The following is a 19,535-nucleotide window of genomic DNA, read 5'->3' on the forward strand; positions in this document are numbered from 1 at the left end:
GGCTTTACCTGGACTTTCAAGCTGGATGAAGGAGATTTGGAGATAGGATCCGGGGTTTTTGAGCCTTGGCCTTGTCAAAAGCCATGGTGGTTTACTGAGAACATATGGGGAGAAGCATTGTTCGTGATACATGATTATGGCTTAGGTACCTTTGCACCCGTTTCCCTTCTGTACCGTTGGCCCCCTTTTTCAATATCAAGGTCCCAACAGCTCCTTGAGGGGGTATTTCAATTTTTTATTAAACAATTGAGGCAATATAAATTAAAAACAATGTTTTCGTAATGAAAAGTATATTTAAATAAATAAAAATAACATAAAAAAACATATAAGAGAATTTAAATTATATAAGAATCAAATTTATTAACATCATATATGACGAAATGTTTAAATAATAAAATTTAGACAAAACAATGGGTTTCCAATGACTTTTCCATTAAAAATTCACACGATTTCTAAACGTTTAAACACACCAACGATTCGATTAACAATTATCCAGGTTGAATGACGAAATTTTATATACAGTGTGTTTAGTTTTTCCAAATATATATGAAAATGTTCGGACTATGCTGTCGGATGAATTGTATAGGAGAATTATTTGTATAAACACTACAATAATCGATTACATAGCAAGATTAAGAGATTAGAAGAAGAAGCAGTAATGACAACTCGAAGAAAAAAATACCACCTTAGCCGATCTTACACACTTACTTAATTTATTTTAAAATTTATAACTTTCCCATTGTTATTAGGGCCGAATTAGTTTTATTTAAATAGAATTTCAAAACTTATGGTACAAAAAAAAGGAAAACAAATACGGTAGTCTCTTTTTATAACGATGGATTTGCAAAAGTTTGTTTGGTTTGCTGTAAGCTTTATGTCATCTGTCAAATGTTTTATGTCATGTCAAGTGTTTTATGTCACCTGTCAAGTGTTCTATGCCTTATGTCAAGTGTTTTATGTCACCTGTCAAGTGTTCTATGCCTTATGTCAAGTGTTTTATGTAATGTATCAAGTGTTGTATGTTATAAGTGAGCTGTGCAGCATTTTTAATCTAGTTTTCGTTGATATTCTTTTTTAACAACGACGAAATCGTCAGGTGCTTTTAATATCGTTATAGATAGGGTCTACTGCATATATATAAATATCGATAACATTTTTTTTTATATAATAATTATACTATTTACCATTATATAAAATTACAGCAGTCAATAACACTTCCGATTAATATCTACAAAACTTTTTTTTCCCTAAAATCAACTCGCGTATATAGATATTTTCATGACATCTATAATGTGTCCAATTATTACATTTCTTTATTAATTTCACATACTTTGACATGTAAAAGTGCATTCGGTGAATAATTTCTTCAAATTTCTCGATAAGGAAAAGTCTGGGTGGAGGGAGATTTGGTGGTCGAGACATCTGGGGTCGTTGAGCCCTGAGCCGTCTCGGCAGTCTCCTCCTGCCTGTTTTTTCTTCAGCATCGAATGATGATGGAATAATTTTGACCACAAATGTTGATTCGTAAGACAAATTAATCAATAACCTGATTCATCCATTTCGAAAAGAAGTTCTAGACATTTGGGAATCGTCTGTACCTATGAGGAAACATCATGGAAAATGGAAAAACATATTCGATACGTGGCGTGGGGTGGCGTGGCGTGTAGTGGACTGAGTGTGTACGCAGACGATTGAATTAAATGGAAAAACATATTCGATACGTGGCGTGGGGTGGCGTGGCGTGTAATATACTGAGTGTGTACGCAGACGATTGAATTAAATGGAAAAACATATTCGGAACGTGGCGCGGGGTGGCGTGTTACTATTAGGTTTCGATTAAAGAAGAAATTTTTTGAAGAAATTGTGTCCCTATTAATAAGGATTCCGACATAATTGTGTTTCCACAACTTTGGGTATTGTTTAACCGTATTTTCGCTTGAGGAAACATCGCAATTTACTTAACCGGGGAATTTTTGAAGAAATTATACCCTTGGTGATATGAATTCCAATAGATTAGTGTTTTTGGGTACAATCTGTGACTTGGAGAACCATTATAACATCCTAAACCAGAGAAATTCTAACCAACTTACGTCTCTTGACTTTCTAACCTCACTTTTAGTCGAAAAAACGCCATTTTTCAATTAGTCAGAGAATTTTTGAAGAAATTATACCCTTGGTGATATGAATTCCAATAGATTAGTGTTTTTGGGTACAATCTGTGACTTGGAGAACCATCATAACATCCTAAACCAGAGAAATTCTAACCAACTTACGTCTCTTGACTTTCTAACCTCACTTTTAGTCGAAAAAACGCCATTTTTCACTTAGCCAGAGAATTTTTGAAGAAATTATACCCTTGGTGGTATGAATTCCAATAGATTAGTGTTTTTGGGTACAATCTGTGACTTGGAGAACCATCATAACATCCTAAACCAGAGAAATTCTAACCAACTTACGTCTCTTGACTTTCTAACCTCACTTTTACTCGAAAAAACGCCATTTTTCAATTATTCAGAGAATTTTTGAAGAAATTATACCCTTGGTGATATGAATTCCAATAGATTAGTGTTTTTGGGTACAATCTGTGACTTGGAGAACCATCATAACGTCCTAAACCAGAGAAATTCTAACCAACTTACGTCTCTTGACTTTCTAACCTCACTTTTAGTCGAAAAAACGCCATTTTTCAATTATTCAGAGAATTTTTGAAGAAATTATACCCTTGGTGGTATGAATTCCAATAGATTAGTGTTTTTGGGTACAATCTGTGACTTGGAGAACCATCATAACATCCTAAACCAGAGAAATTCTAACCAACTTACGTCTCTTGACTTTCTAACCTCACTTTTACTCGAAAAAACGCCATTTTTCAATTATTCAGAGAATTTTTGAAGAAATTATACCCTTGGTGATATGAATTCCAATAGATTAGTGTTTTTGGGTACAATCTGTGACTTGGAGAACCATCATAACATCCTAAACCAGAGAAATTCTAACCAACTTACGTCTCTTGACTTTCTAACCTCACTTTTACTCGAAAAAACGCCATTTTTCAATTATTCAGAGAATTTTTGAAGAAATTATACCCTTGGTGGTATGAATTCCAATAGATTAGTGTTTTTGGGTACAATCTGTGACTTGGAGAACCATCATAACATCCTAAACCAGAGAAATTCTAACCAACTTACGTCTGTTGACTTTCTAACCTCACTTTTAGTCGAAAAAACGCCATTTTTCACTTAGTCAGAGAATTTTTGAAGAAATTATACCCTTGGTGGTATGAATTCCAATAGATTAGTGTTTTTGGGTACAATCTGTGACTTGGAGAACCATCATAACATCCTAAACCAGAGAAATTCTAACCAACTTACGTCTCTTGACTTTCTAACCTCACTTTTACTCGAAAAAACGCCATTTTTCAATTATTCAGAGAATTTTTGAAGAAATTATACCCTTGGTGATATGAATTCCAATAGATTAGTGTTTTTGGGTACAATCTGTGACTTGGAGAACCATCATAACATCCTAAACCAGAGAAATTCTAACCAACTTACGTCTCTTGACTTTCTAACCTCACTTTTACTCGAAAAAACGCCATTTTTCAATTATTCAGAGAATTTTTGAAGAAATTATACCCTTGGTGATATGAATTCCAATAGATTAGTGTTTTTGGGTACAATCTGTGACTTGGAGAACCATCATAACATCCTAAACCAGAGAAATTCTAACCAACTTACGTCTCTTGACTTTCTAACCTCACTTTTACTCGAAAAAACGCCATTTTTCAATTATTCAGAGAATTTTTGAAGAAATTATACCCTTGGTGATATGAATTCCAATAGATTAGTGTTTTTGGGTACAATCTGTGACTTGGAGAACCATCATAACATCCTAAACCAGAGAAATTCTAACCAACTTACGTCTCTTGACTTTCTAACCTCACTTTTAGTCGAAAAAACGCCATTTTTCACTTAGCCAGAGAATTTTTGAAGAAATTATACCCTTGGTGGTATGAATTCCAATAGATTAGTGTTTTTGGGTACAATCTGTGACTTGGAGAACCATCATAACATCCTAAACCAGAGAAATTCTAACCAACTTACGTCTGTTGACTTTCTAACCTCACTTTTACTCGAAAAAACGCCATTTTTCAATTATTCAGAGAATTTTTGAAGAAATTATACCCTTGGTGATATGAATTCCAATAGATTAGTGTTTTTGGGTACAATCTGTGACTTGGAGAACCATCATAACGTCCTAAACCAGAGAAATTCTAACCAACTTACGTCTGTTGACTTTCTAACCTCACTTTTACTCGAAAAAACGCCATTTTTCAATTATTCAGAGAATTTTTGAAGAAATTATACCCTTGGTGATATGAATTCCAATAGATTAGTGTTTTTGGGTACAATCTGTGACTTGGAGAACCATCATAACGTCCTAAACCAGAGAAATTCTAACCAACTTACGTCTGTTGACTTTCTAACCTCACTTTTACTCGAAAAAACGCCATTTTTCACTTAGTCAGAGAATTTTTGAAGAAATTATACCCTTGGTGATATGAATTCCAATAGATTAGTGTTTTTGGGTACAATCTGTGACTTGGAGAACCATCATAACATCCTAAACCAGAGAAATTCTAACCAACTTACGTCTCTTGACTTTCTAACCTCACTTTTAGTCGAAAAAACGCCATTTTTCAATTATTCAGAGAATTTTTGAAGAAATTATACCCTTGGTGGTATGAATTCCAATAGATTAGTGTTTTTGGGTACAATCTGTGACTTGGAGAACCATCATAACATCCTAAACCAGAGAAATTCTAACCAACTTACGTCTCTTGACTTTCTAACCTCACTTTTACTCGAAAAAACGCCATTTTTCAATTATTCAGAGAATTTTTGAAGAAATTATACCCTTGGTGATATGAATTCCAATAGATTAGTGTTTTTGGGTACAATCTGTGACTTGGAGAACCATCATAACATCCTAAACCAGAGAAATTCTAACCAACTTACGTCTCTTGACTTTCTAACCTCACTTTTACTCGAAAAAACGCCATTTTTCAATTATTCAGAGAATTTTTGAAGAAATTATACCCTTGGTGATATGAATTCCAATAGATTAGTGTTTTTGGGTACAATCTGTGACTTGGAGAACCATCATAACATCCTAAACCAGAGAAATTCTAACCAACTTACGTCTCTTGACTTTCTAACCTCACTTTTACTCGAAAAAACGCCATTTTTCAATTATTCAGAGAATTTTTGAAGAAATTATACCCTTGGTGGTATGAATTCCAATAGATTAGTGTTTTTGGGTACAATCTGTGACTTGGAGAACCATCATAACGTCCTAAACCAGAGAAATTCTAACCAACTTACGTCTGTTGACTTTCTAACCTCACTTTTACTCGAAAAAACGCCATTTTTCACTTAGTCAGAGAATTTTTGAAGAAATTATACCCTTGGTGGTATGAATTCCAATAGATTAGTGTTTTTGGGTACAATCTGTGACTTGGAGAACCATCATAACATCCTAAACCAGAGAAATTCTAACCAACTTACGTCTCTTGACTTTCTAACCTCACTTTTACTCGAAAAAACGCCATTTTTCAATTATTCAGAGAATTTTTGAAGAAATTATACCCTTGGTGATATGAATTCCAATAGATTAGTGTTTTTGGGTACAATCTGTGACTTGGAGAACCATCATAACATCCTAAACTAGAGAAATTCTAACAAACTTACGTCTCTTGACTTTCTAACCTCACTTTTACTCGAAAAAACGCCATTTTTCACTTAGCCAGAGAATTTTTGAAGAAATTATGCCTTTGGTGATAAAAATGCCAATAAACTAGTGTTTTTAGCCCTTTAGGAACGTTCTGTCCCCGTTTCCACTTGGAAAAACTCTTAATATATCTTCAAGTCTCGATTTTTTTCCATATAATACAACATTACATTTCCATACATCGTAATGAGTGAACAAACAAACTCGATCCATTTCAACTTCTGTGATTTTAAATTCTAGTAGAAATTTTTCGAGGTTAGCTTTTTTTCTCAACATTATACAACGTGATCCCAAACTAACCGAACCAATTGGCATAAAAAATTTTTATAAAAATCAATCAAACACGAATTTCAATCGAAAAAAGAAACAACAACAACAACCGAGGGGTTGTATAGAATCGTATATATATATGAAATAAATATCGATCCGTCGTCGTTTATTTTTATCCTTCCGGTTAATTTTTAGATCACATTGTGTAGATTTGATAAAACGCCGTTTAAACGACATAAAGTATTTGCTACCAAATCCGATTTTCAGTTTGCGGCATCCTCATTACTCCAACTCCACCACCTAAACGTCTATAATTCATCGAGCCGCACAATCTCCATTGGTTTTGTTCCGTATCGTAAAATTCGATGGTTTTTAAATAGGCAGTACCGTCGAAACCACCAACGGCGTACAATTGACCGTTTACAACAGCCAATCCGACCTGTATACAACAAAAGAGAATTAAATCGACGGGACATTGGATGAAAGAAAAATTTTTTATATATTCCTACCAAATTTCCGGGTTTTCCAACTTTATATCTGAGTTTTTCTATCTAGATTCTGGAGTTTTCTAGCAAATTTTTGGGTGATTCTACCTTTTATTTGAATTTTTTCACCTAATTTCCAAGTTTTTCTATCTATGTCTGGGTTTTTCTCAGTAAGTTACAGGTTTTTCTAGCCAATTTCTGGGTTTTTCTCTACCTGGTATCTGGGTTTTTCTAAGCAAGTTCTAGGTTTTTCTACCTTAATATATCGGTTTTTCTACCTTAATATATCGGTTTTTCTAACTCATTTCTGGGATTTTCTACCCTTTATCTGGGTTTTTCTACTTAACTTCCAAGTTTTTCTACCTTGTATCTGGGTTTTTCTAAACAAGTTCTAGGTTTTTCTACCTTAATATAACGGTTTTTCTAACTCATTTCTGGGATTTTCTACCCTTTATCTGGGTTTTTCTACTTAACTTCCAAGTTTTTCTACCTCGTATCTGGGTTTTTCTACTCAACTTCCAAGTTTTTCTACCTTGTATCTAGGTTTTTCTAAGCAAGTTCTAGGTTTTTCTACCTTAATATAACGGTTTTTCTAACTCATTTCTGGGATTTTCTACCCTTTATCTGGGTTTTTCTACTTAACTTCCAAGTTTTTCTACCTCGTATCTGGGTTTTTCTACTCAACTTCCAAGTTTTTCTACCTCGTATCTGGGTTTTTCTACTTAACTTCCAAGTTTTTATACCTTGATTTGGGTTTTTCTAAGCAAGTTCTAGGTTTTTCTAACTTATATTTGGATTTCTCTACCTAACTTCTAAGTTTTTCTACCTCGTATCTGGGTTTTTCTACTCAACTTCCAAGTTTTTCTACCTTGTATCTGGGTTTTTCTAAGCAAGTTCTAGGTTTTTCTACCTTAATATATCGGTTTTTCTAACTAATTTCTGGGATTTTCTACCCTTTATCTGGGTTTTTCTACTTAACTTCCAAGTTTTTCTACCTCGTATCTGGGTTTTTCTACTCAACTTCCAAGTTTTTCTACCTTGTATCTGGGTTTTTCTAAGCAAGTTCTAGGTTTTTCTACCTTAATATATCGGTTTTTCTAACTCATTTCTGGGATTTTCTACCCTTTATCTGGGTTTTTCTAAGCAAGTTCTAGGTTTTTCTAACTTATATTTGGATTTCTCTACCTAACTTCTAAGTTTTTCTACCTCGTATCTGGGTTTTTCTACTTAACTTCCAAGTTTTTATACCTTGATTTGGGTTTTTCTAAGCAAGTTCTAGGTTTTTCTGCCTTATATTTGGATTTTTCTATCTAACTTCCAAGTTTTTCTACCTTGCATATGGGTTTTTCTACCTTAATATCTCGGTTTGTCTAACTAATTTTTTAGATTTTTCTAACTAATTTCTGGGTTTTCTACTTCAAATTTGGGGTTTTCCCACCTAATTTCTTGGCATTTCTAGCCAATTACAGGTTTTTTCTAGTTATTTTTTAAAATTTTTATATCCAATTTTAGGTTTTTCTAGCTAATTTTTTTAGGGTTTTCTACCTAGCATGTGGGATTTTCTACGTAATATCTAGGTTTGTCTAGCTAATTTATGGGTTTTTCAACTTTCTACCCAAATTTTGAGTTTTTCTACCTAAATTTTGGGAATTTTTACCCAAATTTCGGGACTGTCTACCTAATTTCTGGATTTTTCTACCTAAATTTGAGGTTTTTCCACCCAATTTCTGGGTATTTACAGCTAATTTCAGGTTTTTCGAGCTATTTTACGGTTTTTATAGCTCTTTTCTGCATTTGTATAGCTAATTTCTGGGTTTTTATAGCCAATTTTACGATTTTCCAACTTATTCCTTGCCTGTTTAGCGAATATCTGGGTTTTTCTGGCTAATTTTTAAGTTTACTTGGAAACGTCTGGTTTTTACTCGACATTATTTGATATTTGAGTTTTTCAGTGAATTTTTGGATTTTTCGAGTTCATTTTTAAGTTTTTTCGCTTTTTTTTGGTTTTTTCTAGCTATTTCCTTTCTGGGTCTGCCAGCTAAATATATATAAATACTTACCCCGCTTCTTCTAGATGTCATAGCGACAATCGGACTCCAAGAATTCGTTAATGGATTGTACCTTTCGGCACTACTCAGCTCCATACAATCGTCGCGACCCCCGACCGCATAAATTAAATTATTAAACACCGCGCAACCCAAATGTTTGCGTCTAGTCGACATCGGACTCACTAACGTCCATTTATTATTTCGAGGATCGTAACGTTCGACTGTATTCAAAGGCGATTGTCCATCCGAGCCTCCGATGGCGTACAAGTAACCACCGAGTACCGCTACCGCCACTCCCAATCGCCTAGTCGTCATCGGGGCTACTTTCGTCCATTTATTATCCTTCGGATCGAATCTAAACAAAAAAAAAACAAACAATCCGGACGGATTCGATCGATAAAATGTGAATTTATTCACCGTTCAACGTGATTCAAACATTGTACGCCGTCCTGTCCGCCGACGGCGTACAGTAAATTATCCAGCACGGCCACCCCCACGCTGGTCCTACAAGAAGTTGTCGGGGCAACGTCGCAAGACCATTGATCAGTTTGCGGATCGTATCTGCAACAAAAATCGGTTCGGAATTGATTAAATACGACTATAGAATTTTCACCTCTCGATGCTGTTAAGGTAACTTTGCCCATCGTGTCCCCCGACGGCGAACAGTAGATCGTTCAATACGGCGACGCCGACGCCGCACCTCCTTTTACTCATCGGAGCCACCATTTTCCATTCCATAGTTTGTGGATCGAATTTTTCCACTGAAGATATCGCGTCACCGCTACACCAACCCCCGACGGCGAACAACACCTCCCCTAAAAACGTCAAATTGAAATTTTTTTGTTACGCGCTCTAAGAGGAACATACCCCTCGTTGTCGGTCTCCTCGGTCTAGTTCTTGGTCCTTGCATCAGAGGTCGTTCTTGTGGAAGCAGAAGATAATTTTTGGCTTCGTCCACTAAATCTCTACAACGTTCGTTAGATCTGATTAGTAAATCAGAACCGACGGTACCGACTAGAAATTTCGGACTAAACAAAGGCATTCGGACGTGTTCCATTACTTGGTGGAGGTACTGTCTCCTTTCGGCTAAATTATACTTCACCCAAGACATAACCGAAGTGTATACCTAAAAAGCAACAGCAATTACAACCGAAATATTCGAAGGTATAAATATAAAAAAAAAATTCCAACTAACTTGTTCTTCACCGCGAGAATTCAATTCATCGCTGGCGATTATATCTTCTAACTGTTTAACCGGCAGTAAAAAAAATTCCTCGGATTCGATGACTTCTTGGAAATTGTGTTGGATGAATTTATCCGCTATTCTGAGTAATTCCCTGCAGGAATGTGTGTCGGCAAAAGCTCTAATACCCAAACAATTCGAGGGATCTAACTGTCTTTTTAAAAATTCGCAACAAATATCTTGAATTTCGGTTAACTGAAAAGAAATTTGAGAACTAATCGTAAAAAAAACACCTTGGGGTGAGTACTACAACCAGGTAACTACAAATTTTGATGAGCGCACAAGTAAATTGTGTTAGGTTAGGTCCAAAACATATTAGAGACTACTCAAGTTTTGAGATATTGCAACACTGATGTTCAACTAATTTCTGGAACGGTTGTAGTATTCATAATGAACACATTGTTTACACTACCACTACACCAACAACACTATTACCTAGGTTTTTCCACCTAATTTATGGGGTTTTCTAGCTAATTTCTGGGTTATCATAGCTAATTTTTAGGTTTTATAGCAAATTTTTCAATTTTCTGAGTAATTCCTGGATATCTCTACCTAATTTCTTGGTTTTACTACTTTATATCTGGGTTTCCCTACCCAAAATTTCATGTTTTCCACCTAATTTCTGGTTTTTATAACCAATATCACAACTAATTCTTGGGTTTTCTACGCAAAATTTTGGGTTTTTTACCTAATTTCTGGAATTTTCTTCCTTTTTTTTTTGGTTTTTCTGGTTAATTTCTGGATTTTCCTACCTTATATGTGGGTTTTTAGACCTAATTTCTGAAGTCTTTTCACCTAATTTCCTTGTTTGTCTAGCTAACTTCTGAATTTTTATATATAATTTCTGGGTTTCCTACCTAATTTCTGGAATTTTCTACCTAAATTTTGGATTTTCCTGCCTTGTATCTATAATTTCCGGGTTTTTTAACCAATTTCTTGATTTTCTAACGAATTTCTGGCTTTTCTACATAATTACTGGGTTTTCCAACCATATATCTAAGTTTTTCTTACAAAATTATTATCAAAACGAGATACTTCTAATTAAATACAACCCAGAAATGGTATTAAAACTTTCAGTCTACAACAACAACAAAATCTCTTATTTAACTTTTTTCACAGCTCAATTGTGATTACCTAGTTGTAGTTAAGATCCCATGAAATATAAATACCTGTAATAAACATGCTGCTGGCAATAAAATTTGCACATTTGATTCCTCTACAACGATATGAGAAGTATAGCAGAAATCAACTAACAAATCCATCGCGACTTCGTCTATATCCCTTATCGCTATTTCGGTTTGTTTGGATTCTATTAGCTCTCCAGTAAACATAGCTCTAAAATAAGGACTGCAAGCGCTTAATAAAACTCTATGAGCGAATATTTTTCTTGAACCGACGTTAAATACAACATCACAGAGTTCTCTATGTCTTCGTAGTAAATTTAACTCTGTTAGAACGTTTTTTGCGTGTTTTTCCGAGGTATGGGACAAACGGGCTGGTGATGGGGGACGTTCACCTCCCGTAGTTTCGCCCATTCTACAAGAGCTTCTAATGTGTCCTGCCAGTTGTAATCGCAAGGGCGGAGACGCCCAACCCCACACAGTATCTATCTGAAAAGTTTGATAATTGAAAAAAATACTTTAAAATCAATCTGTGTACTATTAAATATTATAATTACCTTTACACACTTAGTGGACAGAGTCAAAGCAATTGTCGACTCGCGACTTTAATATTATTTTTATAGAAATCAATATTCTTAAGCTTAAATTACTAATAAAATAATTAAAAATTGCTGCAAAACAACAATTTCGATATCCTTCTATGTTGACAATAGTTGACATGTGATTTGTTTTTGACAATTGACATATGAAGTTTAAATTCTAGGCAAATATTCGCAAAAAAATCCATTATATGTTTTCTAATTATTTTATTAACATTATTATTATATTATAATCGAGATATTTCTAATAGATTTTCTTCTAAATGAAAATTGTGAATTAAAAATGTATAATATACACTTTAGTTATGAAATTTTAAAAAATACTACTACTTTTTATTGAGTAAGTTTGACAACCTGAGTTCAATAAAGTATTTCCAATATCATATTAATTATATGTTTAAAAAATTTATCGTGTATATTCAATTAAAAAGTTTGTAATGAGTGAAGAAACAGACCAAATTCATGAAGTGGGCGATTCCCTACAATCTATGAACATCACTCAGGATACATCAACAGAGAAACACAAAGTAGATATCTTACTAAAACCGACTGGTAATGCTCCTATAATGAAAAAGAAAAAGTGGACGGTAGATAGTGATAAGAAAATTGGATGGATCATCGAATTTATTAGAAAATATTTAAAACTAGAACCCAATGAAAAGCTATTTTTATACGTTAATCAAACTTTTGCACCCTCACCGGATCAAGTCGTGAAGAATTTATTTGATTGCTATAGCACGGATGGTAAACTAGTACTTCATTACTGCAAAACTCAGGCTTGGGGTTAATACTTCGAACGAAAATTGTACGTGAACTTTTCAGTGTAAAAGATAAATAAGTTTAAAAGCATTATGTATTGTTTATCAGAAATGTGTGATATTTGCTTTTAAGAATATTATATGTTTAATTATTTGGTAAATGTAAGGAACCATCTCGTAATTTACGGTTATATTTCTTTATTAGCAATGGAATGGCTTCTACAAAGGTTTGTTTTCTTTTTTTTAATATTTTATTTTACACATTAACTTTAAATTTGAATAAAACATCGACATATATGTATATAATTATTTCATCAATATAAACGTGATTTAAAAATATAAATATGGTATTTTATAAACCATGTTTTAACTGAATCTAGTAGAGAAAAGATGCTACAAAACAACCCCTATTACAGTTTAAATTGTTTTTTAATGTCTTTAATTTAAAAAAAAGGGGGTAGACGCTCCAAAGCAACTCCCAAAGCTGTTTAAACTGTTTTTAGGTGTCTTTAATTCAGAAAATAGAGGGTAGAAGCTCCAAATGCTGTTTAATCCGTTTTTTAATGTTTTAATTCAGATAATAGGGGGTAGAAGCTACAAAATAACTCGTAATGCTGTTTAAAGCATTTTTTTACGTATTCAATTCAGAAAATAGGGTTTAGAATCTCCAAGGCAACTCCAAATGCTGTTTAAACCATTTTTTAGTGTCTTTAATTCAGAAAATAGGGGGTAGAAGCTCCAAAATAACTCCTAATACTATTTGAATTGTTTTCAAGTGTTTGTGTTTAATTCAGAGATAATTGGGGATGAATAACTATATAACGTATAAACAGGGCATCGTAGTTATTATAATAATGGATAGTTGGGAGTCAATTTTTTCATCTTATGGGGGAATTTATTGAACTGTAAGTAGTTTAATTCGCTTTGAGGATCATTAAGAGGAAAGAATATTTTGTCAGGAAGGGGTAAGTATTCATCGTATTGTGTCAACTCGGTTTTATAATAAGTTTTTTTAGTGGTAAACGTATTCGTATCGAGGTAGGGGGATTTTAGTAAAACGAATTGATAATTTTTAAAAATATATTTTGAAAACAAAACCAGTATAAATATTAAGAACATTTCCTGTAAAATTTGCCCGATGCATCAAACTTTTGACTAGGATTATTTGTTAACTATCACATCAAAAAGTTGCTAAAATTTAAGTACATGTTGATTACGTACGTTGTCAATAATTAAAAAAAAATCACGTATATTTTTACGTCATGAAAACACCCCTTTAATAATGTTATTGTACCCCCCCATCAATTTCTTGTCGTAATTAAATTATTCAAATCATCATTTTGGTTTGAATTTTTTTTATAGTCAAGTGATTCCATTTACGTCAACGTAATTTGAAAATTTGACCGTGCTATAAAACGTCAGATTTTATAATTCGTCAATTATACAGGATCTAATTTATTTATTGACTAAATTCAATATTCCTATAAGTTCTAGTTAAAAAAAATAATTAAATAAAATGTTTCAACACGTTAACTGCCAAGATAATTTTCAGAATTTTATTTAAATAAAAATCTATCAACAAAATTTGTTTAAAAAAGTTTTACGAATCATTTCGTGAAAATCGGCAGTCAACGTGTTAAAAAAATGAATCAGTGGTTTCTTGACTTTTTAATGATACTGAACTTTAAGATTTGGTCAGATTTTGAACGGCATTAATCATATAATTTTATTCGTCAACTTTCCAGGCTATTTTATACTTCATAAATATTTCTAATTTACTCAAATTAGTATAGAAAATAATTTAAATAAGTAATTTCATTTGTCTACTACTTAATATGTATAAATCACCCTGTAGGTATGTCATGGAAACGTTATATCCGACTGCATTGTTGTCAAATCGCTCTGGTTTAATAATAAAATCGAATTTGTTTCGTAAAGATACTGTAAGAAAGCGTCGTTGCCATATTTATTACGGAAATATTAATTTCAACTGATAAATCAGTACGGTTCAATAAAAACAAACGAATTTGTCATGTAAACATTCTATAAATAAGCATTGTTGCCAGATTTACCGAATAAAAAGTTGTTATTGACTTATAAATCGGTCTATATCGATAAAAAAAAAGCAAAATTGTCATGTAAACGTTCTTTTTGGAAGCATTGTTGCCAAATTTTTCGTATAAAAATATCTTATTAACGGATAAATTGATGAAAAAACAAAATAAAACAGCATTTTTGTCATGTAACCATTTTGTACGGAAGAGTTGTTGTCATTTTGACTCAAAAATCATTCCAGTTTGATAAAAAAAAGCGAAACTGTCACGTAAACAGTCTTTGTGGAAGCATTGTTGCCAGATTTTTCGTATAAAAATGCTTGTTGGCAGATTATTTACTCTGGTTCGATGAAAACACGGCATGTTTGCCATGTAAACATTCCATCTGAGAGCGTTGTTGCCGGATTTCTTTGCAAATGAATAAAATTGTCATTTAGTTCGATAAATCGTTTTAGTTTGTCAAAATAAGCAAAACTGTCATGTAAACATTCCATCTGAGAGCGTTGTTGTCAGATTTCATTGCAAACGAATCAAATTGTCATGTAAACTTTCTTTCTGGAAGCATTGTTGCCAGATTTTCAGCCCTTATTGGTTAATAAATCGCTCTGGTTCGATCAAAAAATAAATTTTCACTTGTCAAACCATTTTTTGTTGACATATCGACTCGATTTTGAATTTATTTAAATTACAATGGCTTTCGACGTTACGGTCTTTATAAAAATTAGATCGACGCGTCCAAAAATTATTTCCATTAAAATAAAAACAATAATAGTTGAAATAAATCTAAAATTAAACGTTTTATCAACAAAACCATAAAAAAAAATTGATAAACCAGCCACTGAATTACGTAAACATTCGATATGGAAGCGTTGTTGCCATATTGTCTAGCGTATTAATACCAAATTTCTTATCGGCTGAAATTTGGGTTAAAAACATCTTAATTTCGCTTTAGGGTGAACAATTTTAGAAGAAACTTTTTCCTTGCGAATATTTGACCGAAAAACTTCCATAAAAACCATCAAAATCTGTGAAATTCGTTTTCGAACCAATAAAAATTCAAGAAACCAAAGTAACCCTAAATGATAATTTACCCCAATTAAACATCAAACTTTTTATTTACGACTCGTACAATAACCTCTGATAATGAGGATAAACCTCGTGATTCGGTAAGTGCATTCCGAATTCTAAAGCAACCAGAACCGCAAATTCCGAAGCCATCAACTCCTTTCTATTCAATCTGAAAGTCGTTTCAGTTTTTTCAATCAATAATTTTAGATTATCCCCTTTGACATCGTTCAATTTAGCAGACAGGATCAAACTAGCTCCTGCGCACAATTTCCTGTTTTGTTTGTGAATCAAACCGCGCAGGATCAATTTTTCAAAGTAGACGTACGCCTGCGCCACGGTCAGTAAGTCTATGTTGCATTCTTGTTTGGCGATTTTCCGCATTTCCCTTTTTATACTAAAATAAAATTTCATTTTTGACCGATAAATTTGTAACGTAAACATTCCTTGTGGAAACTTTGTTCTCTACGAACATTTCTTCGATAAAACTATCGTGCTCCCCTCGTTTTTTTGGTTATATAATTGATTTACGAAAAAAATTCAATCCAACAAGTTTTTTACAAGAAAACTGCAGAGCCTATTATATTAAAACTGTTTTTAAAAACTTGTTATGTAAGACAGTTGGAGGCTCGACAAATAAACATAATTATGTCAGTTATTGAACACAAATTAAAATAATCGTACTAAAATTAATCACTTCGTTAAATCAAAGATTAGTTTTCATATATCCCTTTTATATGTACCTCGTATCTATACGAATCGATCAGCTGTTGCTGTGATATGTCAAATTCAGGTTATGTGATATATGTAACGTAGATGTTCAAATATTTTGGGAAATACTATATATCTTTTTATTTAAAGTATTTTATTTTCGCCTATATATACACAAAAATCACCAAATTACATAATCCAATACGTCTAATACTAGAAATAAGAAATCTGCCGATTATCATAATATAAATTTCATTCTAACGAGTGGGATAAAGATAGGGATACCACCACATATTTAATTTACTTCTACTAGTATATATATCGTTCTTTTTTTACTGCCCCTCTCTACTTATTTTCAGCTGTTTTGTTCGGTTGTGAACCGATTTCAGATACGTATAATATAGAGTTCAATGATCGAGTGTAAGAAATAAAACGCGTCTTGTTATTAAATCATCACAAGATGTCTGCCAAACTAATAGGTTAAGTTGATATTTGTTGATGTACTTTTATTTATATGACAATGAATTTTGAAGTCATAAAATCATAATAAAATGTTCAAGTTAGATATTTTACGTGTATGTTAAAATGAAAATATTATTTCATATAGGTTGAAACTAGAAATTTCGTTTATAATGTAGATAAAATAGCATTCGGGCGACTAATTGATAAGGCGAGGGCTCGAATACAGATAAACAATCTTATCGGTTATTTTTGAAGAGGAATGTTTGTATTACAAAGAGGGTAGATAAAAGTTCTAGTTATGTACATGGCATTCCAAGACCTACATTCTTGTCGACAAATGTAATTTTTAATAATAAAAAAAATTGTTTTGCTTGATAGTTGATAAAACGTATTTTTTTTTCCTTAAATTCGTCATTAAAACTAACATTTGGACAAAATAATTGGAATTGGATAATTTTAGATTTTTCCGAAACAAAATACGAGGGGAACGCGATAATGTGCCTTAAATTCATCGAAACATGAAAAAATTGGATTATTTCTATATTTTTTTCATAAGTACAGTATAAAAACAAAAATTTAGAAAAAATTCATTGAAATCTGATGATTTTTCGAGTTACTACAATCAAAATACGAGGGGAACTCGATAGTATAAAATTATCTTTCTCTAATTATTATTACCAGCTACTAGATCATAAAAAGAATTCATAAATAGTAAAAATTGGTACCAATAAAAGTAAAAATAACATAAAACCCCATGAAATTAGTAATTTTCTATAAAAAAATTGGTATTTGTTGAAATATAACTTCTATTTTGGAATTATAACTGATAATGTGCCTTAAATTCATCGAAACATGAAAAAATCGGATTTTGTTCTATTTTTTTCACAAGTACAGTATAAAAACAAAAATTTAGAAAAAATTCATTGAAATCTGATGAACCAAAATACGAGGGGAACTCGATAGTATAAAATTACTTTTATTTTTATCCATCTAATTATAATTATCAGCTGCCAAATCATGAAAAAATCAATAAACAAACAAAAAACGGTACCAATCATAGAAAAAATAACATAAAACAACAAATATACGAGGAAAATAAAAATTAAAGCGAAAAACGTCTCATACGAACCTTCTCAATTTACTCAAAGTCAAATCTAGATGAGGGAATTTATTCTTGAACTTCTCATTTATCTCCCTTTTCAAATCCGAAGGTTTCACGTAATCAATAACGGACGTAACGTACGAAGTAAACGTCAAAACAGTCCTGTGTTTACCGACAATAAGTTCAGGATCATCTAACAAATCTGGGTGGTACATATATTTAAAATTATCTTCTTTTATTTCCGCAGGAACTGCGTTTAATATCCCGTGGGAGCTAGGTCTGCGAAACATTCACTAAATTTCCAAAAAAAAAAAATAATAAAAAAAATTAAACTTACCTTGCAACAAAATGTCGAGCGTTTCTTTTTAGAGGATCTTGTGGTTGGTCAGTCGGATCGTCGATGGTATTCCTTTTCAAAATAACGTCTTTATACACGGTAGATTCTAATAAATATCCATAGGATTCTTCCTGTCCGTCCCGTGCTCTTTTAATCCCTAAGGAATCGTAAGGATCCAAACCATCCCCGCTAGTAGATAGCGGTCTATTACCAGAAATAGTCCTTTTCCTTTGGCCTTCCCTGTTTATATTCGGTCTGTAGCTTCTTTTGTATGGGATGTAAGAACAGACTAAAAACGGGGAATTTTTAGCTGTTACTAAAACGATTCTTTCGCCCGAAAATTTATTATCTTTAGTCGGTTTTAGAAAAGTGATTTTATGTACATTCTTTTCCACTGTTTTACTTCGGATTTTTACCGAACCTAAACTTTCGCAACTGCTTCCTTTATCACGTTTTTTATCACTTTCACTACACGATGATACTTGATGCGGAAGTTTTTTCAATATTTTTGGTATTATTTTCACTTCACGATCTAAAATATCTGACCTATTATTTATTTTTAAAGAACCGCCGTCGACAGTTTTAATTGGGGTTATGATACTTTCAGACTCCGAATCGCTTGTACTAGGTCTGTATTTCTTAAATTGTTGTCGTTCAACAACAGGAGTAAACTTCTCATTACTTATTTGTGAATTAAGTAAACAAGAAGTTTCGTTTATCACTTCCGTATCTTCTTCGGGTAAACTTTCTTCTGTACATAAAAACGAGGCTTTAAATACAGCCCCATTTTTATTAGAAAAAACTTTCGTATCCTGATAACTTCCGTCTAGAGTTATATTTGTCAGGAAGGATAGAGCGGCTATCCTTCTACGCGAACGGGTACGTTTTAAAGAATTTGCCATTTACTTATTAAAGGTGATGTCACAGATTAGTTATAGTTCTTTTTTCACATAACTTAGAGGCAAAGTTCATAATAACAACAAAAGGATTTGATATATCATTATTTAGTAGAAGCAGACACATATTTACTTTCAAAACAAACACGCGATAATTTTTTTATATTTATTTGTACAACTTCAATTTCAAAACGTAAAAAAAGCAAAAATAACACCGAACCAATATTATGAAATAGTAATGACAGCTAACACGTTTTTTTAATGACAGTAAAGGTGCAATTTCATGCTGACGCTTACCGCTAGCTTCGAGCGTTGAATAAGGTCACGTGGGACAATATCGATTGGAGCTTCATCTTAAATTGATGCAGCGTCAAGCTTCGAAACGCTAAGAAAAAAACAGTTTTCCAATTTGAAAAACTAAACGATTTTTAGTTTTGTCGTTCCAGTCAAAATTATACCACGTGACCTCATTTGACGTTCGAAGCTAGCGTTGAGCTTCAACATGAAATTGCACCCTAAAAGTTAACTAGAAATATAACAGATACTATCTATAAAAAGCTATTTACTAATTATTATGAAATTTAGTTGTAATTA

General features: G+C 32.7%; 3 protein-coding genes across 8 annotated transcripts; 1 reads left to right on the plus strand and 2 right to left on the minus strand.

The window, feature by feature from the left end:
- Window positions 1-273: 273 nt before the first annotated feature.
- On the minus strand, window positions 274-11,697 carry LOC130902728 (kelch-like protein diablo). Of its 6 annotated transcripts, XR_009060463.1 has the most exons (10): window positions 11,515-11,686; window positions 11,006-11,446; window positions 9,789-10,031; window positions 9,461-9,719; window positions 9,207-9,408; window positions 9,011-9,154; window positions 8,606-8,948; window positions 5,751-6,499; window positions 964-2,826; window positions 274-921 (listed from the first exon to the last, which is right to left on the minus strand). XR_009060463.1 is itself a non-coding variant. In XM_057814989.1 (8 exons), exons 2-8 carry the CDS (start codon window positions 11,369-11,371, stop codon window positions 6,308-6,310), a joined length of 1,749 nt encoding a protein of 582 aa, XP_057670972.1. In that variant the 5' UTR covers window positions 11,372-11,446; window positions 11,515-11,697; the 3' UTR covers window positions 280-6,307. The 6 variants fall into 6 exon arrangements, 1 of the variants encoding a protein (XP_057670972.1); XR_009060459.1 differs by having other exon boundaries at window positions 964-6,499; XR_009060462.1 differs by having other exon boundaries at window positions 280-5,402; window positions 5,586-6,499.
- A 189-nt stretch (window positions 11,698-11,886) lies between these two features.
- On the plus strand, window positions 11,887-12,620 carry LOC130902730 (autophagy protein 12-like). Its single transcript, XM_057814992.1, has one exon. It carries the CDS (start codon window positions 11,994-11,996, stop codon window positions 12,342-12,344), a length of 351 nt encoding a protein of 116 aa, XP_057670975.1. The 5' UTR covers window positions 11,887-11,993; the 3' UTR covers window positions 12,345-12,620.
- Window positions 12,621-13,380: 760 nt separating this feature from the next.
- Window positions 13,381-19,377, minus strand: LOC130902729 (CDK5 and ABL1 enzyme substrate 1). Its single transcript, XM_057814991.1, has 3 exons — window positions 18,046-19,377; window positions 17,736-17,987; window positions 13,381-15,830 (listed from the first exon to the last, which is right to left on the minus strand). Exons 1-3 carry the CDS (start codon window positions 18,945-18,947, stop codon window positions 15,485-15,487), a joined length of 1,500 nt encoding a protein of 499 aa, XP_057670974.1. The 5' UTR covers window positions 18,948-19,377; the 3' UTR covers window positions 13,381-15,484.
- Window positions 19,378-19,535: the final 158 nt, after the last annotated feature.

This window comes from Diorhabda carinulata, chromosome X (genome assembly GCF_026250575.1).
Source record: "Diorhabda carinulata isolate Delta chromosome X, icDioCari1.1, whole genome shotgun sequence".
NCBI lineage: Eukaryota > Metazoa > Arthropoda > Insecta > Coleoptera > Chrysomelidae > Diorhabda > Diorhabda carinulata.

What these genes read in the sequence shown, in the direction of transcription:
- LOC130902728 (XM_057814989.1), bottom strand. Translation starts at nt 11,371, where the DNA reads ATGGGCGAAACTACGGGAGGTGAACGTCCCCCATCACCAGCCCGTTTG. An exon ending in CAGCAGCATGTTTATTACAG is followed by an intron (nt 10,032 to 11,005) that starts GTATTTATATTT and finishes ATTTCTTTTCAG; the next exon opens with TTAACCGAAATTCAAGATAT. An exon ending in ATTCTCGCGGTGAAGAACAA is followed by an intron (nt 9,720 to 9,788) that starts GTTAGTTGGAAT and finishes GTTGCTTTTTAG; the next exon opens with GTATACACTTCGGTTATGTC.
- LOC130902730 (XM_057814992.1), top strand. Translation starts at nt 11,994, where the DNA reads ATGAGTGAAGAAACAGACCAAATTCATGAAGTGGGCGATTCCCTACAA.
- LOC130902729 (XM_057814991.1), bottom strand. Translation starts at nt 18,947, where the DNA reads ATGGCAAATTCTTTAAAACGTACCCGTTCGCGTAGAAGGATAGCCGCT. An exon ending in GCTCGACATTTTGTTGCAAG is followed by an intron (nt 17,988 to 18,045) that starts GTAAGTTTAATT and finishes AATGTTTCGCAG; the next exon opens with ACCTAGCTCCCACGGGATAT. An exon ending in ACTTTGAGTAAATTGAGAAG is followed by an intron (nt 15,831 to 17,735) that starts GTTCGTATGAGA and finishes ATTTTATTTTAG; the next exon opens with TATAAAAAGGGAAATGCGGA.